At 36.9% G+C, this 23034-nt stretch overlaps 1 protein-coding gene across 1 annotated transcript in view; it reads left to right on the top strand.

Moving 5' to 3' along the window:
• The window catches only part of LOC133530838 (repetitive organellar protein), a 112576-nt gene that overhangs the window by 36474 nt on the left and 53068 nt on the right, over nucleotides 1-23034 (top strand). Inside the window, exon 2 of the mRNA XM_061868892.1 lies at nucleotides 611-763. Within this exon, the coding sequence (XP_061724876.1) occupies nucleotides 690-763 (74 nt within the window). The 5' untranslated portion in view covers nucleotides 611-689. The remainder of the gene's footprint in view (nucleotides 1-610; nucleotides 764-23034) is intronic.

Below are 23034 nucleotides of genomic sequence, written 5' to 3' on the forward strand. Positions count from 1 at the left end.
TTCTGCATATGGAAATTACGTATGATATTTGTTCATAGATGTGAATGATTTTGCTACCATGTGTCCTGTTATGACTGTTATGAGTCAGTTTTAATTTTTAATACAATTTAAACAAAAGTTAAAATTAGTCAGCTTCGTATCTCTAACGGGTTACATTCAGTTTTTAATGATATCCACCACAAAACCGCAAGGTCATCTTTTGTAACAAGTATTATAATGTATTACGACGAGCATTATATAATATAACATAATTAATAAATGACAATGAATGAACGTCATTAACAAATATAATTATAATTGTACACTAATTAGATGCGGTCAACGAATTTGATTTTTGTGCCGTTATAGACAATAATATGAGAACCCAGACGGCTTTCATATAGATTATCACTGCTAGCAAATACGAAACAGAAACCAGTGTCTGTGACTGTATATGTACTTATTTATGTAATTGTATACGGAATCGCAATTTGCTTGTCCTACGGAACACAATTTCTCTGGGGTCAACACAGGTGTGTTTGTTTGTTTGAAAATTTCCTAACTAAGCTACTTAAGTAAACTTCCGACCGCCAAAAAACTACAATATTTTAAAAGTAACCGTCTCTTTCAGAATGCTGACCATGACGCCATGCGCTCCGATTGGCTGTGGCGCGCCGTAGCATCGAGTCCTGGACCGTGATTGGTGGAAAATGTCGGGCCTGCAAGCGCGCGGCGAAGACGTCATCAATGGGGTCGATGTCAGGGAGCAGGGCAGCGCTTTAAGGTTGGTTTCTTTTTTTTATTATTTCTATTTACATGGTCCAATAAGGCCAAAGAAACTAAATACCACGACGAGGGCGGAACGTGTGCGAGCAAGAAATCCAAAACCAGTACTGCTGACACCTGAGTCCTGAGGGTCGCGAAAATGGAATCTCGACACAATGCGAATTTTAGTTCTTTTGTGGTGAGTGTTCTGTCTTCAACAAGGAGCTTTGGCCGGCGAGTGTCAAGTTCCGACGGTTTCGCAGCCGGCTTCCTGACGCTTAATGCATCGCCGCTATAATATGTTTTGAAGTTGTTACTTTTTTTAAATAATATGTATGCTAGTTTTAATGTCTGCGGGCCACTAGTTGCCTGACAAAGATTATTCACACATCCATTCAATAGAGTTCGCTGTTGTCCTAGGCTAGGAAGATATCTGAATGACGTGACGACCATGCACCGTAATCCGCATCGTAGGAAAGCCCTACAAATACTAACAGCAACACTTAACTGACCATCGGTGGATGTTACGTTTCTGCAATCAGATATACGAATTGTCAATTAATAGTGCAGATGATTGTACAAGGTGGACAAACCTGATCAGCTGCCTGCCTACAGCGAAAAACGAAATTTAATTATCTGCTCCTTTATCGCAACGAATATGAAAGATTGCAGGGAGCCTAAGGGATAGAAAAGCCAGCGCATGACTGGTCGTTATGGAGATAAGTACTTTGTGTAATAGACGATTTTAATCTGGTTACTATTTGACCATGCAATATGTCAAATAGTAACCAGACTAAAATTGTCCACTATCCTCCTTCGATGTCCCCGCCTTTTATATAAATATAACACTTCCTTTTGGCTTTGACGTAGTCTCATATAACACATACCTAACCTTCGAAATTATAGCAAGTTTCGAGTGTGAGATATGCTCTCTTGAGTCCACGAATAACTGTAAACACAATTTACGGTGTGCTTACAGAGCGTGACGCAACATGTCTACGTTGTCTACATGTTTTCGCAGGGATTTAGGTAAAACAACATGAAAACATTAAGACGAAATTGGAGGACCCGCGCGAAATCAAAGAAATCATCTTTTCACACAAACGTTTTCCTTATTTTCCTCTCCCGATATTAATATTATTCAAAATATATCGACACAGTTTGTTGCATATCAACCATGGCTTGCTCTACGTTTGATTTTTTTCAATTTTTTAATTATTATAGGAATTAGAAGTTTTACTTAAAACAGTGCATGATGCATTAAGATACATGGTGTTAAATATGATTTCTTAGGAATAGTACATGCTACCCTGTGAGGGTATTACAATGTCTTATTCTATACTTATACCTATGTTGTAACTATTACTCATAGAGACAATTCTAAAACCCCCAAACACAATTAGGTTGCGTTGTTTCATCACAGCGTTCCTATGGCCACCTCCTGATTCCATCATCAGATTAGTTCGAAGTGGGTCAAATTTAGCGTCAAACAAAATACATACTGACAGGCCAGGTAAAATAAAATGTGGCTTGTAAAAATGCGGTAAAAACATTGCTGCTTCTTTTTGCATTGCATAAGGCCAACCAGAAGAGACTCGAAAAATCTGTCATAGATACCATCATTTGACGCAAGCTATAGATTAGTTATGAATACTTGGCGTGGGAATACGTGCAATGCCTGCCACTGGCTGATTGATGATTATGACAATGACAATTAAGCCATTCAGGAATGGCCACTCTTTGAAGAGAGCTTTCATGATTACCTGCATGGGATTTTCCTCTATGCCCTTTGCATTTTTGACTTTTGAAGTCGAAGCCCTTTTTGAATGAAGAAAAGGCGTGGACAATAGATATAGCTGTGATGTTGTATCGCATGAACTAAAGCTGCATACCACGCTATGGCAATCAATATGGCGTGCGGTTGACACAAGACAAATTGAAAGATGGAAGGCGCATAGATGCAAATAGGGTATATGTGTGAAGTTGTGAACATACCTTACATAAGTCTCTAATGCTCCTTACAAGATTCTTGTATGTAAAAGATGTGTAAAATTGAAGAAAAATCGTGCCCGAAGTTTGATTGCGCTGGACGCTTTGGTTTCCTGGTATCTGGATTGTCTTGTCAAACGACAACTTTTGAAAAACGAAATGAGCGCATAATGTTGTAGTCGCCAAATTCAAAGTACGAATTCCTTTCCATTTCCACTGAGGCGGAGTTGAGAAGAGACGTGCGAAAATCAACCAATAGAAGCGGATAATTTCAACCAATGCAATAGTTAGTGTCATCTACGATGACGCGAAGATTTGTCAAATCTAACCTTTATTAACATGACATTATGAGTAAACCCACGCGTCTTCGTGATTGACACGATCTTATGGGTCAAGTTGATTGATGGAATAGAAAATAGATTACAGTCCAACTCATAAATAAGCACCTATTTTTACACGTTATTGAAATAGATCAAGGTGGAAGCGCTGGTGGCCTAGCGGTAAGAGCGTGCGACTTGCAATCCGGAGGTCGCGGGTTCAAACCCCGGCTCGTACCAATGAGTTTTTCGGAACTTATGTACGAAATATCATTTGATATTTATCAGTCGCTTTTCGGTGAAGGAAAACATCGTGAGGAAACCGGACGTATCCCAACAAGGCCTAGTTTACCCTCTGGGTTGGAAGACTTGGAAGGTCAGATGGCAGTCGCTTTCGTAAAAACTAGAGCCTACGCCAAATCTTGGGATTAGTTGTCCAGCGGACCCCAGGCTTCCCATGAGCCGTGGCAAAATGCCGGGACTCCGCGAGGAAGAAGAAGATTGAAATAGATCAAGGTGAAGAAATGTATACATATTTATGAACTCGACTGTACAAACTTAGGGCGTAATTTAAAATTATAAGTTACAGGGAATACAGGGATACTATTTAAGTAACTAATATAAAGATACACCCCCTTATCCATAAACGTCTACTAAAGTTACGATGCCGCTGATAATCGTTTGTCTCTTTCCGACGTATTGGTATGATGGCTTGGGATTGGATGATAGATGTTTATGAATAAGGGGGAAAGTGTTTACCCCGTTTATGTCCGCACTTGCATATTATACTCGTATGCAATTAGGGAGGCACGGAGTTGCGAAAGTGTGTTTATTTCAGTTGCGAGTTTATGGCTTAGATATAACTGTCAGTTTATTGAATCATTGCCTTAGTTGACAAACAATAAGCTATATAGGTAGTTTCTTAACCAGTTAATAAATAATAATAATAATAACTTAAGTTATGGTAAAATGCCAATAAGTTAAACTAGCTAATGTAATCGTTATGTTATCGGATAGTTTTAAATTTCCTTTATATATCCAAAATATCCGAAATTATTTCTAAGTTTTGGAAACTTTCCGCAACTTGCACATCTGCGTGTCTACGATGATTTAAATAAACGTTTATGACATTTAAAATGGAAAGAAAATTAATGTAATAAAAAAGAAGAAAAGCGCAACCACGCAGTTTATGATTAAATAAAACAAATAACTGGTCAATTTTATTCATTAGTAATAATCGCGCAATTAAGTTTGAACCTTAACTAATCGGTAAGTTTAGTTAATTAACGAACGCTACATTTAAATATTCATGGAAATTTTCATTTAACAGTTTAGGATAATACGAGTAGTTCTACCCTCTTTCCTTGCATAAGTAAGAAAAATAGAACAATTGATGATTGTATTCCATTTAAGGTAGAAGTACTAGTGCTCCACGCTGCACTAGTACTCGACATGGGCACTTTATGTCAAAGTGACAAGGATTAAGTTCGAATACAGAAAAATCTTCGTTGTTCAAATTTAACCTATATTTCCATGAAATAAAGTGCCCATGTCGGTGACTAGTGCAGCGTCGAGCACTAGTACTTCTACCTTATTATTCCTTTTTATTAATTTATGCTCATAATAAGTGACAATATTAATTGAGTATGTACGGGGCATTTGTCAATAAAGCTGTCATTTTTAACCTAATTTAAGATGGCCCTAATTCAAACAGTAAATCAAGTCAATTTATACGCAGTTACTTTAATTCTTAAGAACATAAATATACATTGAGCTTTGATTGACCCTTGCTTCCTACCGTCTTGGAATCGGGCCAGTAAAGAATCAAAATTGAGTTATAAAAATGCAAAGCTATTGGGTATACTGTTACCATCAGATATATTGGGGCGGCAAAGGTGCTCACAACTAGGTATATGACATGCCTCAACAATGCGTTGGAATATGTGTTCAGATATTTTCAACCGCTCCAATCCAATATATCTGATGGCGACTGTACAGCAGTGGCAGCATGGTTCCATTTTTATCACTTGTCACTATGCCCGTCACTTTCGCGCTTACGTGCTTGTTAGAACGTGACAGGCATAGTGACAAATGATAAAGAGCCGACCATCCTAGCCCTACAGGATTGATATTTTAGGGTTCCGTTATCGTGCGCCAGTGCACCAATATGTGGATGCACCTCCATCAAATCTATGATGATTTTGCCAATGCCAAGTGTGCTCTGAGCTAGAGCATGAATAGAATAGAATAGAATAGCATAATTTTTATTCGTAAACACAAACAAGACACATTAAATTACATGATATAAAAAAAACAAAGAAAGTATAAAGTGCCACGAAATGGCCTCATCTCAGCATGTTGCTGGTGACATGACGTTTGTTAGATATTTGCTTTTAGTTAAGAGATATCTGCGGTGGCAGCATGGTTTAGTTTATATAATTTTTCACTATGCCTGTCACTTTCGCGCTTACATACTTGTTAGAACGTAACAGGCATGGTGACAAATGATAAAGAGCCGACCATCTTAGTCCTACTGTAGGGCTAAGATGGTCGGCTTTTTATCACTTGTCACCATGCCTGTCACGTTCTAACAAGTATGTGAGTGCGAAAGTGACGGGCATAGTGACAGGTGATAAAAATGGAACCATGCTGCCATCGCTGGACTTTACTAAAAGCCACGAATCACGATGGACTGACGGGTGTTGATAAAAACATGGTTAAACGCGTTTCAATATTAGTTTTTCATCAGCTGCACACTTCCCCGATAGTTCACTGCATAATAAGCCATCAAAATTACACTTTAAACAACATTAATGAGCAAAAAAAAATCTCGAGACGTTTTCGCCATCTTGAATTTCAACGACAGCCCCCAGTGTCAAAGTCGTGGTAGCCGTACTGATGGCGCCAGCACATACGGCGGAGATGCAACCAAACAACTACAACCAGATTATCAGATCTTGCTTTCTAACTAAACCTAAAGTTGGAAAATGGTTTCCACAATTCGATCCTCAAGAAAAATATTCAAATTAACGTACCCCTACCAAAGCAGTTTAAGTCTTATAGCGATTATCATAGAGTCGATATTTAGTTCAAATCGAAGTTGCTCTTGCTCCCTTTTATATTTCAGGTCAATTTCCAAACTGTAGATGAGAATCTCGTCCAATTATTTGCTTCGTTGCCTCGTGAGCGATGAAACCTAGAAAACAAAGTTGCGTGTTTATTTTATTAGGAAAACTAGTAAAAAATGTGTTTCTAATTAAATGGCTAGGTCTATTTTATGGCGACATCAATGTTAGATTCAAATGTTATACCTACATAGTTTGGAGTTGCAGGCTTCCATAGGCTACGGTGACTGCTTACCAACTATCAGGCGGGCCGTATGCTTGTTTGCCACCATCGTGGTATAATAAAAACATAGTTTACCATGTTACTGCAACTAAATCCTGTATAAAACTAAAAATTATCGAATCTAGATTTATTTTATCTGTGTAAAATTGTCCCCAAAATTTTTATCAATTTATTGATTTATCAACTGTCTCACAAGCAAAGAATTTGCTAAGAAAGCATAACTATTACAAAAACGTTCGTCGTAGGGAAATCAGAGTAAGAAAATAGAGCGATAAGAATAAACCACACACTGAGACTGACACAAACTTCCACTTAGCTAATCTTCAAAGGCCAGTTACTAATGATCGAAATGATTCCGCCATGAAAAGAGAGCCCACAATCTTGCCAACGAGGAAATGAAGCTCACATTACGAAATGCAACATCATCGAGGCACAGTCACAAGAGATTTAGCGAAACCAGTACGATATGATCGAAAAAACGTTTGGAACACGGAATAAGGAAGGTACGGTCGAGTTCACAAACATCTCTACAAGCTAATGTTCCAAAAAAATGTATACGACCTTAATGTCACTGTCTTAGAGATCTTTGTGAATTCGACTATTCCATAATTAATATTATATGTGATCACATACCATTTACCTATATTGAACTAGAATGTATCGGCGATAAAGCTATGTACAGATATTTTTGGCACATTGTGCGTGTCGATATTTAATACCTTGACTGTACTTTACGTGTATATTTTAATAGGTGTAATGAAGCGTAAATTGCTCATCCGCTCTAAATTGTTCTGGAGACGAGAGAAAAAATCGATACGCTCGGTTTTCATACACATGACGCTCTGTAGAAGTGGTGACAATAATTTACGCAGTAAAGTGTAAATTGGGCAAACGACAGCTCTGCACTAATGTCTACTAGTGTCTACTAGTGTCTTCGTAATGAGATGACCGTTCAAACGATTTAACCGAATCATTTGCTGATTGAGTTTTTAGATTAATTACTTTAAACTATTTAGGTAATGTCTACGTGTTGGTTTCTTTATAAGTACAATTTTGTGCGCATTATAGATATTAATTGGGTCGGATAAAGGAGTGTACTCACTTCCTGCAAATATTCCTAGCCCACTATAACTTGGATCTTTTTAAATCGAGAGTCATCTTTTAGAGAAGCATGCGCCATTGTAGCCTTCATCGACACTTAAGTTCAGGTGAGATTGTGGTCAAATGCTTACCCTTTATAAATAAAAAAAATACTCGTAACATTGGCCTATTATTATGAAATTCTCGTTTTTTAGTGTGATTATATCCCACCCGGAATTTATCTCATTGCAGATTCGGGCGGTTATGAACATAGTTAAGATACTGTAAACAACAACTTAACAGTGTCACCATCAGAGGAGCACTAACTGTCATACGGGATAAAATGGGGCACGCTGGAGCCCTAATTTAGATTTTCGGAGCCGTTAACCGAATGTTTATTAGATTGGACGGACGGACAGATGGGCAGTGTTAAGTGACGCATGGTCTTCCGTGATATAAATCTTATTGTAAGGTGCGCTACGGTTTGTTAAGTTTCCATTTCCGTGGTAATCAGCGGTTAGCTAACATTACAACATTAGGTAGTTTAGTTTGTTATAGGTACTTATCTCGTACCATGTTGCGCCAATTAATTTTTCTATTGTCTGTCTTCATACAGTATTATGGTCCTTAAACGGACTGATTGGCGAGATAGAAAAATGGGAATAAAATTTCACGTTTTCTCCATAGTAAATGTATAGAATAAGTTTTCTTTAATTCGTGGCTTTTTAGTACATTAAATACTTAAGTTGACCCCTAGGAAACTATTGATACTGGATAGGAATGAAATCGATTGGCATAAAAAAATAATAATGTGAAAAATAAAAGTTTTAATTTTCATACAAATTGTATGGGAAAAGGTTTCCTCGATTTGTCGCTGTTCTAGCCGGAATTGTTTTTGGTCCCATACAAGCTCTTGATCCTTGATAGGAAAGGGATCGATTGGCATAAAGAAAAGTTTGGTAAAAATTACAATTTTCTTGCATCCTGTACGTTTTGCCCAAAATCTGTAAACGCCAATCTTCATTAATTTTAAATCGAGGGAAGGTCTTCTAAGGTTTTCGCGTAGCAGCACGGGATCTGGTAGCTGCCCTCATTGGCCCAAAAAGAATATCCACCATAATTTTTAGAATTAAGTATATTATACAATTTTATAGTCATTAATTTTATTATTTTATTCAATAATCAGAATGCACAGAGATCCACGACACTACCACAAAGGTCACATGTATCTTCAATCATTTATTTATTTATTTAATCTTTATTGCACAAAAGAAAACCTTATAGTACAAAAGGCGGACTTAATGCCATGAGGCATTCTCATCATCATCAATCATGTTGTTATTCACGCAGTAGAAGCTATATTATATATTATATACCTAATCCGTAATACCATAGACAATGCAAACACCGAGTCGTGTCAATACTTGATGATTCTCCGTTTTTTGCCCGTGCCTCGAGCAAATGACTCGCGGTTATGGCTAATTGTACAAGATCGACCTTGTAGGGAATGATTATACCTATTCAGAGATTTGTACCTATTACAGAATTATTATGTTATGTGAGCTAATGTAGATGTCGCTGTACGGCCAGTATATTATGGGGTAACTTTGGCAACACCATTACTCTCTCTCTCTCTCTCTCTTTAGCTAGCTAAGTATCCCACATGATGGTGGGGTCAGCTTTTCTACTCAACCTCTTACACTTCGCCTTCCACGATATGTTCTCGGATAAGTTGCACTCACTCATGTCCTTTATCACTTCATCCTTCCATCTTTTTCTGGGCCTGCCCCTGGATCTTCGAACTGAGATGGAAAGTTGTAGTGCCTTTCCTACGTATCTGGAATCCCTTTTTACGAGACCAAACCATGCAGTAACAATGGCAAGACCAATGCATGTTTCCAAATTTTTTTGTTTTTTGAAACAAAGAACATGTATTATCGAAGTAAAAATACGCAAAAAAAAACAGTGATAGTTTTCTTAAAAAACATTTTTTTAGTTGTAAAACCTGAAAGAAAGAAAATTTTAGTTTTTTTTAAATGGGTTTATTAGCTTTCATTTTGTACTATTTATTCAACATGGCGTGAAAATTTGAAAGTTGTTCTTATTGTTATACCTTTAAACGGCTCTGACGATTTCGATGAAATCTGCTATATGGGGGTTTTTGGGGGCGAAAATTCGACCTAGCTAGGTCTTATGTCTGAGAAAATGCGCATTTTTGAGTTTTTATGTCTTCCGTGAGTATAGCTCGGCCTCCCAGATATTGTGAATATACCTGAAGTGAATCCGTTTCTTTACTCGCGAGTATAGTAGGATTTAACGATAAATTTTCATCAGGTAGATAAAACAAACTTGACTAGGGATTTACACCGGTATCGCTACAAAATTTACGATATCTGGTTATAAAACATTGTAAGAATACATTCGCATTTAATTAAAAAACTGGCATTTAACGATGAATCGAACGGTCACGGCTCATTTCACATTTCACTGACTTCTGTCAACTCCATACGTGTCTCAATCACTTTAATGAGTTTTCGACAATAAGGTGGAGGTCGATCGTACCAGCCTTCACCTTATGTGACCATCTGTCGTGAAATCCCGCCTTGTTGTTGAACAACGACTTTATTACCTTGTGATAGAGTTTAATTTATCATAGCACAATCACACGTTAATTTAGGAAAAGAACAGGAGTTACTATTGATGTACCACTTTATGGGTTATTCGCGGATGGTCTAAAACGCAAAATGACTAGTGTAATATTTTGCCTATATCACTTTTAGTCTACATCGCGAACGGTCTAGAACGCAAAATGCCTACATCATTTTCGTCGTTTTATCTTTACGTTCGGCCATTTGAAGATAACTAACAAACCTAACCTACCTAATGAAATAAAAAAGTGGTCATTTTGCGTTCTAGTAGACCGTTCGCGATGTAGACTAAAAGCGATATAGGCACAATATTACACTAGTCATTTTGCGTTTTAGACCATCCGCGAATAACCGCACTTTATCTCAGTTGGTTAGTAAAGTTGCGTGGTGATTTTTCTAGTAAATAATAAATTAATAAATTTAACAAAAAAGTTAAATACTAAATTTTTTGCTTATTTTACATAACACAAATCAGCTTAACGCAGCCAAGTCTTCAACCAGTTCGTAGATAACGATAATAACTTCTTATTCTAACCAATCACCGTAGTTAATACGAAAGTGGAGGACTTGCGCGAAATCCCCTTTTCATACAAACGTAGTCCTCATTTTCCTGTCTAGATATTATTGAAAATATTTTGCCTCCAAGTTTGATTTTATTCGATTTTTTTCCGAAGATTTAGGAGCATCTAAAAATGTGTACCTATGTGAACTGTTTTTCGCTCCTTACTTTTACAATAATCAAAATATCGAAAAAAGTCAAAAGTAGGGTCATAGGTATTGTTAATATACATCAAATTATGTAAAAATATTTTCCAAAATGTCATGATCCACAGAGGAAAACGGGGACTACTTAAGATTAAGAGGGAAGAATAGCTTTGCGATCCTAACCGAACGTACGTTTTTTGATAAAATCTCCATTTCGGGAGAAAACTGTTTTCACTAACTAAAGCTTAACAAATCACTTAGATTTTTTTTATACTACGTCGGTGGCAAACAAGCATACGGCCTGCCTGATGGTAAGCAGTCTCCGTAGCGTATGTACACCTGCAACTCCAGAGGAGTTTGCCAACCCTAACCCCACCCCCCTCGTTGAGCTCTGGCAACCTTACTCACCGGCAGGAACACAACACTATGAGTAGGGTCAAGTGTTATTTGGCTGCGGTTTTCTGTAAGGTGGAGGTACTTCCCCAGTTGGGCTCTGCTCTAGATCTGGAATGACATCTGCTGTGCTGTGCCCTACCACACAAGGCGAGATGACATTCACATTGCCCATACCTCTCTTTTGGACGTAGTTTAAGGACATACCCTCTCTCTGTCGATCTCTTTAGGCATAATATATTCTAGGTTATTACATAGTTTTTCTAAAACAAACGTATAAAATGTAATTAAAAATTGGTTGAATTAAGCCATTTGTTTTATAAAAACTATGTCATCTTCCTTGCGTTGTCCCGGCGTTTTGCTACGGCTCACGGGAGCCTGGGGTCCGCTTGGCAACTAATCCCAAGAATTGGCGTAGGCGCTAGTTTTTACGAAAGCGACTGCCATCTGACCTTCCCAGAGAGTAAACTAGGCCTTATTGGGATTAGTCCGGTTTCCTCACGATGTTTTGCTTCACCGAAAAGCGACTGGTAAATATCAAATGACATTTCGTACATAAGTTCCGAAAAACTTATTGGTGCGAACCGGGGTTTGAACCCGCGACCTCCGGATTGCAAGTCGCACGCTCTTACCGCTAGGCCACCCAGCGCTCTTTATAAAAACTATGTATTTTTTTAAAGCGAAACCTAACTATGGTTTTGAGTGTTGTTTATTAGAAGAGATAAAGTTTACTCAGATGTAGTGATATGCTTTTACAAATTTACATTTGCGGTCGACGGTAGCGGCGACTTCTGAAGAAAGTTAAACATTTTTATGTAACTGTGTTAGGTAAATATTTGTTCATTTTGTTCAATGGTAAAGTTAGTGTTGCATAATAGAACCTTGAATTAGAACTATTGTTCAACTTACGGTAATGGTGTAGGCCGGTCGAGTAGAGTAGCTTGTCACTTTTGCTAATTGTGGGAGTGTATGTTTTAGGGTTACAATATTATAGTAGGTAGGTAATTGCAATATTCACGGTCTAAATTTTGACAGTAGGTAATGATTAAGGGGAGCGGAGCTTTATGGGGATTTTATATTACAATTCTGTTTCTTTTTGTTTAATGGCAAAAACAGCTATATCTACGGATTCTTTATTAGTTACCAAGCGTTAGTGAAGGTCTTCGTTTCAGCTTGGGCAAAAAATGGCAAAAATGCTTTTGAATGTCCGTTCTCCTCTAAAGGTTGCAATTGTCAGCCGATTCTTGTGAAATTTTGTGAGCAGATTCGATAAAAGAGATTTATTTCAGAATGTTTTTCTCGATGCAGTTTTTGAATTTTGTTTGTTTAAGTTATGCTCGCGAGGTCTACAGCTCACAGAGACATTATCTTATCATAAATATAACTGACTATAAAAAACGAGAAGCTTATTATGAGACAAAATCGTAGTCGGATTATATTTTTAATTAAACATTGTACTTGTCGAAAATTCAAATGTTTTCCACAATTTGTATGTTGTTTCTACTTTACCCGTCTAGTAACACAGTAATAATTCACCCATTGGCCTCGTTGACGCACAACGTTCACTATGCTATAGGTATGTAAATTAACTAAAAACTAGTTTTTCGTTATATAATAAACAAGATTATAGTATAAAGATAGACATTGACTTTATGTCTGGCCGAACTGGAAATACGGCATATTAAAAACAAATTATAATGATAATAATATTCATAGTGTTCATTGATCATTCTCACACACTAGATTGTTTTTTAAAATGAATGGCTACAATATAACATATGATACATTTTCTTATAGGTGTGAATCGGTCATCGAGTTGAGAGTTAAATTATAATTAAATCATTAATCTAGATATGAAAGTTATATTTAAACGTGTATAATTTATGTTATTTCATTTATTGCTCAAGACGGCTACGCGATTAAAGGGTATTATTTGGGGGCGTTGCGGGCCTTTGAGTGCCACTTCCACCAATCAGTGATCTATTGTGACGGCCCTTTTAAGTCCATTACTAATGCCCGTTGAATCCAGAAAGTTCCAGATTCTTTGGGCCGTAATGTTCTGTACCTCAGGGTTGCAATACATGCCGCCCTAAGTTGGTACTTGTTTTTGACATTAGTGGTCCACAGGAACAGAGAATGTGCATTGCAGTCTCCTCTGACTCCTGGCAGAACCTGCATATCGCATCTTGTTTCTTTCCAATTGAAGGGTAAACCACATGAGATGAAATTATTGACCGACGGCCGAGCGAAGTGAACTCTTCGGGTCAACTTATATGGGTGCACTTTTCATGTTGTTGGTATGTCCCATGTTTGTTAGACAATATGTTGAGTTTTTTTGTTCGGTATTCAATTATTCACGCATTTTTCACATTTATATATTTTTTTGGTTTTGTATGAGAAGCCTATGGAAGTTAGAAGCCTAGGTAGAATTCTACGGCAGATGTCACATCGCTTTCCTTATGTGATAAGCACACAATAAGTTTTTATCAAAAAAAAAAAAAATTGGTATAAGCTTTTGTCGCTGACTGTACTTTTCTTACCACAGGCAACTAATACTCATCGAGACAACCCTAAAAACCCCAAACCCCAGTTAGGTTTTGTTGTTTCATCACAGAGTCCCTTTGACCATATCTTGTCTCCATCATCAGATCAGCTCAATGGTACCATAATATTGCATTGTCACCCGACTTACATATGTATGCAAAATTTCAGTTCAATCGGAAGTGGGTCAAATTTAGCTTCCATAATTTGACCCACACTACAAACTTAGAGTCATAATTTCATAGATGTTTGACGATTAAAATAATACGTGCACTTGCTGTTATCAAAATTGTTGCCAACTTATCTCGGTGTGACTCTACATACTATCAGTACCCCTAGTGTAACTTTGATCGACATCATAACGTGACGAACGCGTTTGCGTTAAGTCTCATTTTGTATAGGATTTTGAGGTTCCAAAACGTCCCGCTTGGCGCGCTCTTTCGAAATCCAATACAAAATGAGACTAAACGCAAACGCGTACGTCACGTTTGGAAATCGAATTTATTTACACTAGGGGTACAGGGCAAGTTAAATAAAAGCTTGTGGAATGAGATCTAATATTGCACCAAGGTTGCCTAGGAGATCGCTTGTTGTTTACGTCTACTTGTGTTGCTATATTTGGGGTATTATTTTCTTCTGTTGAGGTGTGCGATAAGTAGTATTTACTGTATTGTATTTTTCTAAAAGACCATAGATACGTTTTTCTTTAAACTACGACGCATGTTCTTGGGTAACAGAACAGCTGATCTCGTAAACATACATGTGATATATTAATAATCCAATAAGTTATACGGAAGGCCAACTATTGGAAACCCTACCGCTGTAAAGAAATCACGTACGCAAACATTCATTGGAAATTCCTCGATATTGCATCCATATTACTTCTTTCGAGAAAGAACAGTAACACATTTGTGTCAGTGACACATTTGTGTTTGTGTGTTTGTGTCATTTGTGTCATTTGTGTCAGTAACACAAAAAATAGTTATACCTAATACTGAACTTTCGTTAAAAAGTTTTGCTAATGAATTTTACGATAGGTATAGAAATAGTGATTGTGGTTTGTTTTATCTTTTTCTTTCTTTGATGAATGTAGGTATTAACTATTGCCAATAAATGAATGGGTTATTCCCACTAGTTACCACCTAGTTCTGACCAGTGGTAACTAGTGGGATTTTTTTTCTCACCTTTTAGCACTGGTAACTACTGGGGAAAAAATCCCACTAGTTACCACTAACTAGGTTTGGTGATTTTACGATAGGTATAGAAATAGTGATTGCGGTTTGTTTTATCTTTTTCTTCCTTTGATGAATGTAGGTATTAACTATTACCAATAAAAGAATGGGTTATTCCCACTAGTTACCACCTAGTTCTGACCAGTGGTAACTAGTGGGATTTTTTTTCTCACCTTTTACCACTGGTAACTACTGGAAAAAAAAACCCCACTAGTTACCGTCAACTAGGTTTGGTGGTAACTACTGTTTTATTAGTATTGAACGCGAACAAAATTTTGGTGGTAACTACTGGGAAAAAAATCCCACCTTTTACCAGCAGTAACTACTGGGAAAAAGTTACCACTAGTAATAACTTGGTGGTAACTATTGGGAATGACCCTAAAATTATTAATCAAAGGCTAAAATAAAAATACGGCATATAAAAACAACTAAATTATTCACCTGACCAAAACCACTCACAATTGCATTTCCTGGCAGTTGTATGGCGTGCATACACCACATCTGACAGGAACACTATGCAGCCTCAGCCGACCATAACGAAACGTAGCAAAACGTACGAGTAAACATAGAGAGGAAGCGATTTTTAACTGACTTCAGAGGGCGCTTATCTAAATAAACTTCTACAAATGGCCACAGCTTAGAAAGCAGTGCGGTCACTTTGCTAACTTTGCTTTGAAACCGCTTGATGGTGTATTCCCATTTGATCCCGCCCTATATGATCGAAGCCATACCGCGGGGACATGTAGGAATGATTCATATGAATGCTCCTATTCCCATATGTGCCCGGTGTGGACAAATGGGAATACACCCGCTTGACGTATTAAATGAGTAAGGTATTCAAATAGTTGTTAAAAATACTTATCGTGGTTAAAAGTTTAGTAGTTCGGTCCAAAGTTTTACGAATTCGGCCAATTTCAGCTAGTTTAATTTAGTCTGAGTCTGACCAGTAATTTTATAATTTATAGTTTGTCTATGTGACTCAATCGTTTATAATGTTATGATTATTTACGAATAATGTATCAATACAAAATTCGATTAATCTCTTCACGCTTATATTGCTGAACCGATTTAGATGAATTTGGGTTTGGAGATAGTTTGAGGCCCGAGGAAGGACATCGGATAGTTTTTAAAATCATCATCATCCCACGTAGACGAAGTCACGGACAGAAGCTAGTATGTATGTACATATATTCTTTATTGTACATAGAAATAAAAACACAGTTACAGAGTAAATTAAATACAACAAAGGGGAACTTATCCCTGTATGGGGTCTCTTCGAGTTAACCTTTGAGGAAATGAATAGAACAGAAGTAAAGATGAATGAAAGACAAACAAAAACAAAAGTTTACAATCATTGGAATTAATAAAATGCAAGTTACCCATTACGTTACCAAGTAATACCCATTGATACAAATATACATAAATAGAAATGTTCTTCCTCGCGTTGTCCCGGCATTTTGCTACGGCTCATGGGAGCCTGGGGTCCGCTTCACAACTAATCCCAAGATTTGGCGTAGGCACTAGTTTTTACGAAAGCGACTGTCATCTGACCTTCAAACCCAGAGGGTAAACTAGGCCTTGTTGGGATTAGTCCGGTTTCCTCACGATGTTTTCCTTTACCGAAAAGCAACTGGTAAATATCAAATGATATTTCGTACGTAAGTTCCGAAAAACTCATTGGTACGAGCCGGGGTTTGAACTCGCGACCTCCGGATTGAAAGTCACATGCTCTTACCGCTAGGCCACCAGCGCTTCATTTACATAAATAGAAATATAACCATAAAAGAATGCATACATATATAAATATAACATAAATAAAAATAAATTAATATTCCATATAATCTATTTAGATATGAAAATAAATTAATATCGAATTCGAACCAGAAAAGTAAAGGAAATTAAAAAGTAGAAGTATTCAATGGAACTATAGTAAGTCGTAACCAAAGTATCGGAAAGCCACAATTTTTTAAGCTTCTCCTCGAGTGATGCTACAGATTGGGATTGCCTCACGGACACCGGAATCTCGTAATATATAATCCAATACTCAAAGTCTTAGAAAACGGCGGTATCAAGAAAGCGTATTCCAGTGTAAATAATGCAATAATGAGGCAATGAGAAAGCGAAAAGGCGTAGTCAATAAATAACGCAAGTGGCAAGCAAAAGCTAACTACCTACTAATAAATACAAACACTTAATTGGCTTGAGATAGATGATCTGGCATAGTAATGATAATGTAATGTCAAAGACCCTGTAAATTTAACAATATTTACATGAGAAACTCCTACCACCCCGGAAACTTTGTTCCTGATGCAGCTATTTGTCCGCGTGCTGATTGCGGAACTGTAGCTGAATATTTTAGACTGGATCAGATGTACTGTAATAGTACTCTACGTGCGAATGATCCAGTCTGTCCATTTTCCGACGTTTAATGATAATTTTAACATTAAAAGTGACTAACTGTAGCATACTTGAGTCTATAGTACGGACCTGTTCCGATACGATTTCCTGACCAAAATTTCCTGACATTTTGAACGGTTATCGCACTGATAAGCGTCATTTGGTTCCGCATCTAATGTGAAGACCGCCGGTGTCGTTTGGATGTCAACGCCGCAACAGTAATGCAGCTGCAGTTAACATTTAAACGGTACCTTTACTGCCTCGGTCGCAGTAAGCTACGGCGTGGCCAGTCGACGAAATAAACAGTTCCACCGAATGCAGTAACAATTAAGCCAAATGGATGCAACCGGGGTCGACGCTCGCCGTTTATTCCTGGCCGCCAGAGAATAATGGCTACAGAAGGGATATGAGATTGTGGGTAACATGCCATGGGGTCTACTTTTGGCAAAATTCACTTCACGCAAAATTGTAGTTATTGTATTATTTTTTACGTATATTAATCAAGGACAAATGTCAGGAAACAATGCACACGGGAATTAGACTATATTTGCAAGGGTAGACTCCAACCAAAACATAAATATTAAAATAATACTCCAATTAGCACTATAATCTATGTGATATAGTCGAGGGCCCTGAGTAGCAAAATTTTAAACAGAAAATATATTTTCAGAGTAATTGCGAAAAAAATGATAACCCGCGGGATGGTTTGGTCATATATAATTATCTTCCGTGGCAAAGTACTATATTTTTTGCTCCCGTTTAATTTCCTGACTTCACGCTACTTTTAATTAATGTTAATCGATTATGTATAGTTATACATAATTATAAGATCCCAAGATTAATTACAATTCAGTGTTTTAGGAGCAGCAAAGTAAGTCGTAATTTTTCGTTTTCACTAACTATCCTAGATGTACATGTGTTTTTTTTGCTTTTCAACTTTTAAAATATGTATGTATGTTTATATATGAATCTCTTGAGTTCATATTATAAACATTTATTGTATTTCAAATGCCTAATTGCAACGCAGGTCTAGCTGTTATTTAGTTTATGCTGATTTTCGAAAGACGAATTGACGATTTTATACCACATAAATGTTTAATCTGTGGCAGATCGCGTAGCGTGAACAGATAGTCTGTGTGTGACGTTTTATTTTATTTCTCTTCCAGCTTTATAACTCGCTAGATGATTCATAGCGCAACTATTTCAGTATCGAGTGACGCATCTGCTGCATTTATAAGTTAGTTTTTATTTAACTTCGTGTTGCCATATTTATTCATTATGTAACCCCGGATTACTTGGCCTTTGTATTTGGGCAAATATAGCTCTGTCTATTTCTATTGCGATATTTAAGAAAGAGAAGCAACACTAACATTTGAACAAACTAAATAAGGGTAAGTTAATATAACCTACTGCAAATGAAGTCGGCATAACTAAATCTTCTTCTCGTGTCGATGGTTTCGACTGTGCGGGACCAAAAGGTAGCGACATTTATCGCCCTGTCCGTCACATCACGGAGGTCCGTCTCAGAGCAGGCATGCGGGCACGCTGGACAGGACAGCATGTGTTCCATTGTTTGGGGAGTCATCCCACATGGGCATTGGGTGTCTGAGCCGTCTAGAAATTAAATGGAAACTGGCTTTTACCCGTCCCGTCACGGTTTTGTCTACATACAGTAATAACTCCCATAGAAACTTTAGTTCGCATCTTCAAACTTCCACATTTCCGCATCGAAATTCATTCACAACGGATTATAGGATTACTTCGTAGTGTGATGACTTTCAGGATAAAAAGTATAGGTACACAAGCTACTTTCGAATCTAACAATTAAATCGATTTAGCTTTTAATAATATTAATAATTTTCATGACAATTAAACTGATACCCAACCATGAACCTCCATTGCGTTATGAATGCAGACTTATTTAGGTAGTGGTTTTTAAATACTGAACCACACCACATCGCTAGTATTGCGTGCCCTACTACGTTACGGACACGCAAGTCGCACCGCAATCGATTTGACTTCTGACTTATAATTTCATACATTACAATCGCGTGTGGACGTGTGACATAGGTACTCGTAACGCAGGGAGTTGGAGCCGTCCTGCATACTCGTACTTACTTACTTACATCTCACGCGTCTGTTGTGTATTGACCTTTAGATCTTCCAATACAACTCAAAAGTTTTCTGATACACATGAAACTTAGCGATTGAGTATGTGGACACGAAGGCACGCAGAAGAACCATTAACAATCGTTATTACTTGGTACCATAGTTTTACTAATGATCAACTGTCTCGTCGATTGCACCATCGTTGACTCAATTCACAGACAATTCATCAACCTTATTTTATAGATATAAGGTGTCTATACAATATGGTCAGTGAAGAGTGTGGCTGTTAGTACCAATAAAGAGGCATTTAAGTGTTCGTTTATGTGTGAATTTTATTGGTCCATATGGTCTTAATGGACAATAAAAAGTATAATCTTTTGTAGATCTGGGAATTAATGGTTTCGCCATATACTCGTATGTCTATTTAAGTTTATGTTCGATTTGGTGTTGAATTTCTGATATTGAGACGCGATCTCATAAATAAAATTCATTAGGTACTCCAGATTAAACGATTTCATCTCATTTGCAGTATTTAGGACTTCTAAAGGCTATGTATTATAACCTAGATTTGTGATCAGTCATACAGTGTCGTAAGGGATGTATCGCAGTACAGACCTTACAAGCTAATGATTTGACTGTCATATATGTTCATTGAAAATTAATTGTTCCGTAAAAATTATCGAATGTTGGCTCCGTCAAAAATATCTGTTTATTGTGTAGTAGATTTTCGTCTCGTTGATTCGTCGTTGACTTAAAAAAACACATTACAAAAGAAAAACATGAACATATATGGGGGTAAAACGCGAGACTGTATATGTTTAACATACCAAACTTCCTACACGATACACTTTAATCATTGTAGGTTTCTAATCCAAAGATGCGTATGAGTCAATCCATTTGTCATCGCTTTCTCGCGGGGGCTGATCCTAACTGACAATACATTTTTGGAGGAGAGATTTATGGTGATTCACAAGCTCATAACAAAAGCGTTATATGCTGTATTTTTATCGTAAACAATAATAATTTTAATTATTCTTCAGACTCAGAATTTTTTATTAATTATGAACAATTTTTAAACAAGTGTGTTCCTGTAGTTTCCTAGTTCGGTTAAATCCTGTTAAATCGGACCTGAGAGCAGACACATTCCATTCCAATCTAATTTGATACATTCCAAACGTTCTAATTTCGTATAGCAATGGGCGACCCTTGTATAATACCTAGAGTCAGACCAAGATAAGTCGGCAGCGATTATGATATCCCGTACAGTACAAGTGTTATTTTAAAAGTAGTACATCTATGAAATTATGACGTTCACTTAACACTTGCACAGGCTGGGCTATCAAAATCGCTGCCAACATAGTTTGGTTTGACTCTATACTCTGTATCTTTAGGTTTTTAAATAAAAGTAAACAAACAATTTGTACATTTTCGGGTAGTTATAACATTTATTGGTTAACCAACCAAATACAAAACCGCCTGGATCTGTCACTGAACGACCTGACTTCAACCTTCATGTAATGTTTTTATCTACCCTCAACTGGCTTACGGAGCCATTTGAGGGTAGATTTTGATTACTTTTATTTAAATACCGATAAGTATTATTACAGATAAGTATTATTGGTATTATTTTACCGCTGCGTTATGTTAGGGCGTAATCAGATGTTAAGTATATCGGTCACTGACTCTAATTAAATAAATCCCTAACGAGGCATTCTAGTCCAAGTTAAATCAGGCCTGACACATTCCAAATCTAATTTGATACATTCGAAACGTTCCATTTTCTTATAGCAAGGGGCGACCACTTTATAATAAGTATTATGCTGCGATATGTAACGCGTTATCTGATGTTACTTAATATTTATATAGGTAATTTACTCTCCAGTTAAATAAATCCATAAGAAAGTATTCTAGTTTGGTTAAATCGGGCCTGAGACACATTCCAAACGTTCTAATTTCGTATGGCAATCGTCACTTGTATTATAAATGATACAATTTGACCGCGGCGATATGTAACACGTTATCTGATGTTACGTATATCGGTCACCGACTCTTCAGTTAAATAACGCATTGGGTTCGATGGTAATCCGTTTCATCAAATAATGAATAACTGCCATACCTACTTCTAACTGTGGACTTTACGAAAGTTTACGATTTGGATATTTTTTCTAAGCGCCACTTGCACCGTTCGACTAAGCCGGGGTTAAACCGTTAACCCAGTGTCAAATTGTACTGGTAACCATGGTAACTCCAGCTCCAGATTTAACCGGTTAATCCCAGGTTAGTGGGATAGTGCAAGTGGCTCTAAGACTTTCATCTTTCATCATATAAACTTTAAGAAGTAGAAAGGTTTAAAATGCCTGAAAGGATAAATTAAGAAAAGTCCGGTTATTGTCGCATAACCTTAACTCATACCTACTAACAAAAGTTTTGGCGCACCAAAAAAACATCTGAATAAAGAAAACATTCTGTTTCTATTCCAGCTACGACATGATTTTCAATTACAATAATGAAAAAAAAAAACATTGAACTGGAAACAAAAAAATATATGCCGAGTTCCAAACTAAACAAATACATTGCACTCAAATATAAATAAGATATACAACTCAATTTAGATCACACGGATGCATCACACATGGTCCACTAAACTACTACAAATATTTACATTTGGCAATTACTCAAGCTACTTTGAATTCTATACCATTAGGATAAGAGCTAGTGTTAGAAGGGTGATAATCGGTGAATGTTTTAACCGTTTTATGAGTCACATGTGAACATGTGACTAGGTTAGACGGAGTGTCTGAAGGGATAGCAACAAAACAGCAGTCTTTAAACATTTGCTCATTATACCTACTTAGTGAGATACCTAATGTTCATATAAAAATACACGGTTTAATACGAGGAAACCGAAATATTTTAACAGTGTATTCCTGATCACATTTAGAGACTAAAATGTCATATATACCATTTTGAATTTCACCTAGTTTCAGAGTTAATTCCAATTTAAAAAAAAACACTTCTTATTGTAACTTTGTGCAAAACGCCTTTTTGATGGCGATGATGGCATTATAGGGCGTAGTCTAAATATCTTTATTGATAGTTGTCCAAAAATGACAACTCACCTTTGCAAAAATTAGGTTTTACAAAAAAAGAAATCGTAAAAATTTATTTGCTGTGCCAGTTTTACCATTCACTTTTTATGTAAATGTACAAATACATTAAAGAATTTGAAAGAAAAAACAAAAAAAACGATTTTTTTTGGCGAAATTTACTTAAACTTACATGACATTTTTTTCCTTCTTTTGACCTCAGCTCGGGCTTTCGGGATCCGTGTATAATCTGATTTTGAATTCTAGACAAATCAAAGCGTAGTCTAGACATGTCAAAATTGGTAGTTAGTTACACACAAAAAGATACATTTGTATTCCCACTAGCGTACGTATATGTCCCTACACCAGTGACTAGTTACGAAGCTAAAAAAATCAGACAGGATATGGCAGACGTGTTATTTCGTAGCTTCAAATATTGATATAC

This window comes from Cydia pomonella, chromosome 24, assembly GCF_033807575.1.
Source record: "Cydia pomonella isolate Wapato2018A chromosome 24, ilCydPomo1, whole genome shotgun sequence".
Taxonomy (NCBI): domain Eukaryota; kingdom Metazoa; phylum Arthropoda; class Insecta; order Lepidoptera; family Tortricidae; genus Cydia; species Cydia pomonella.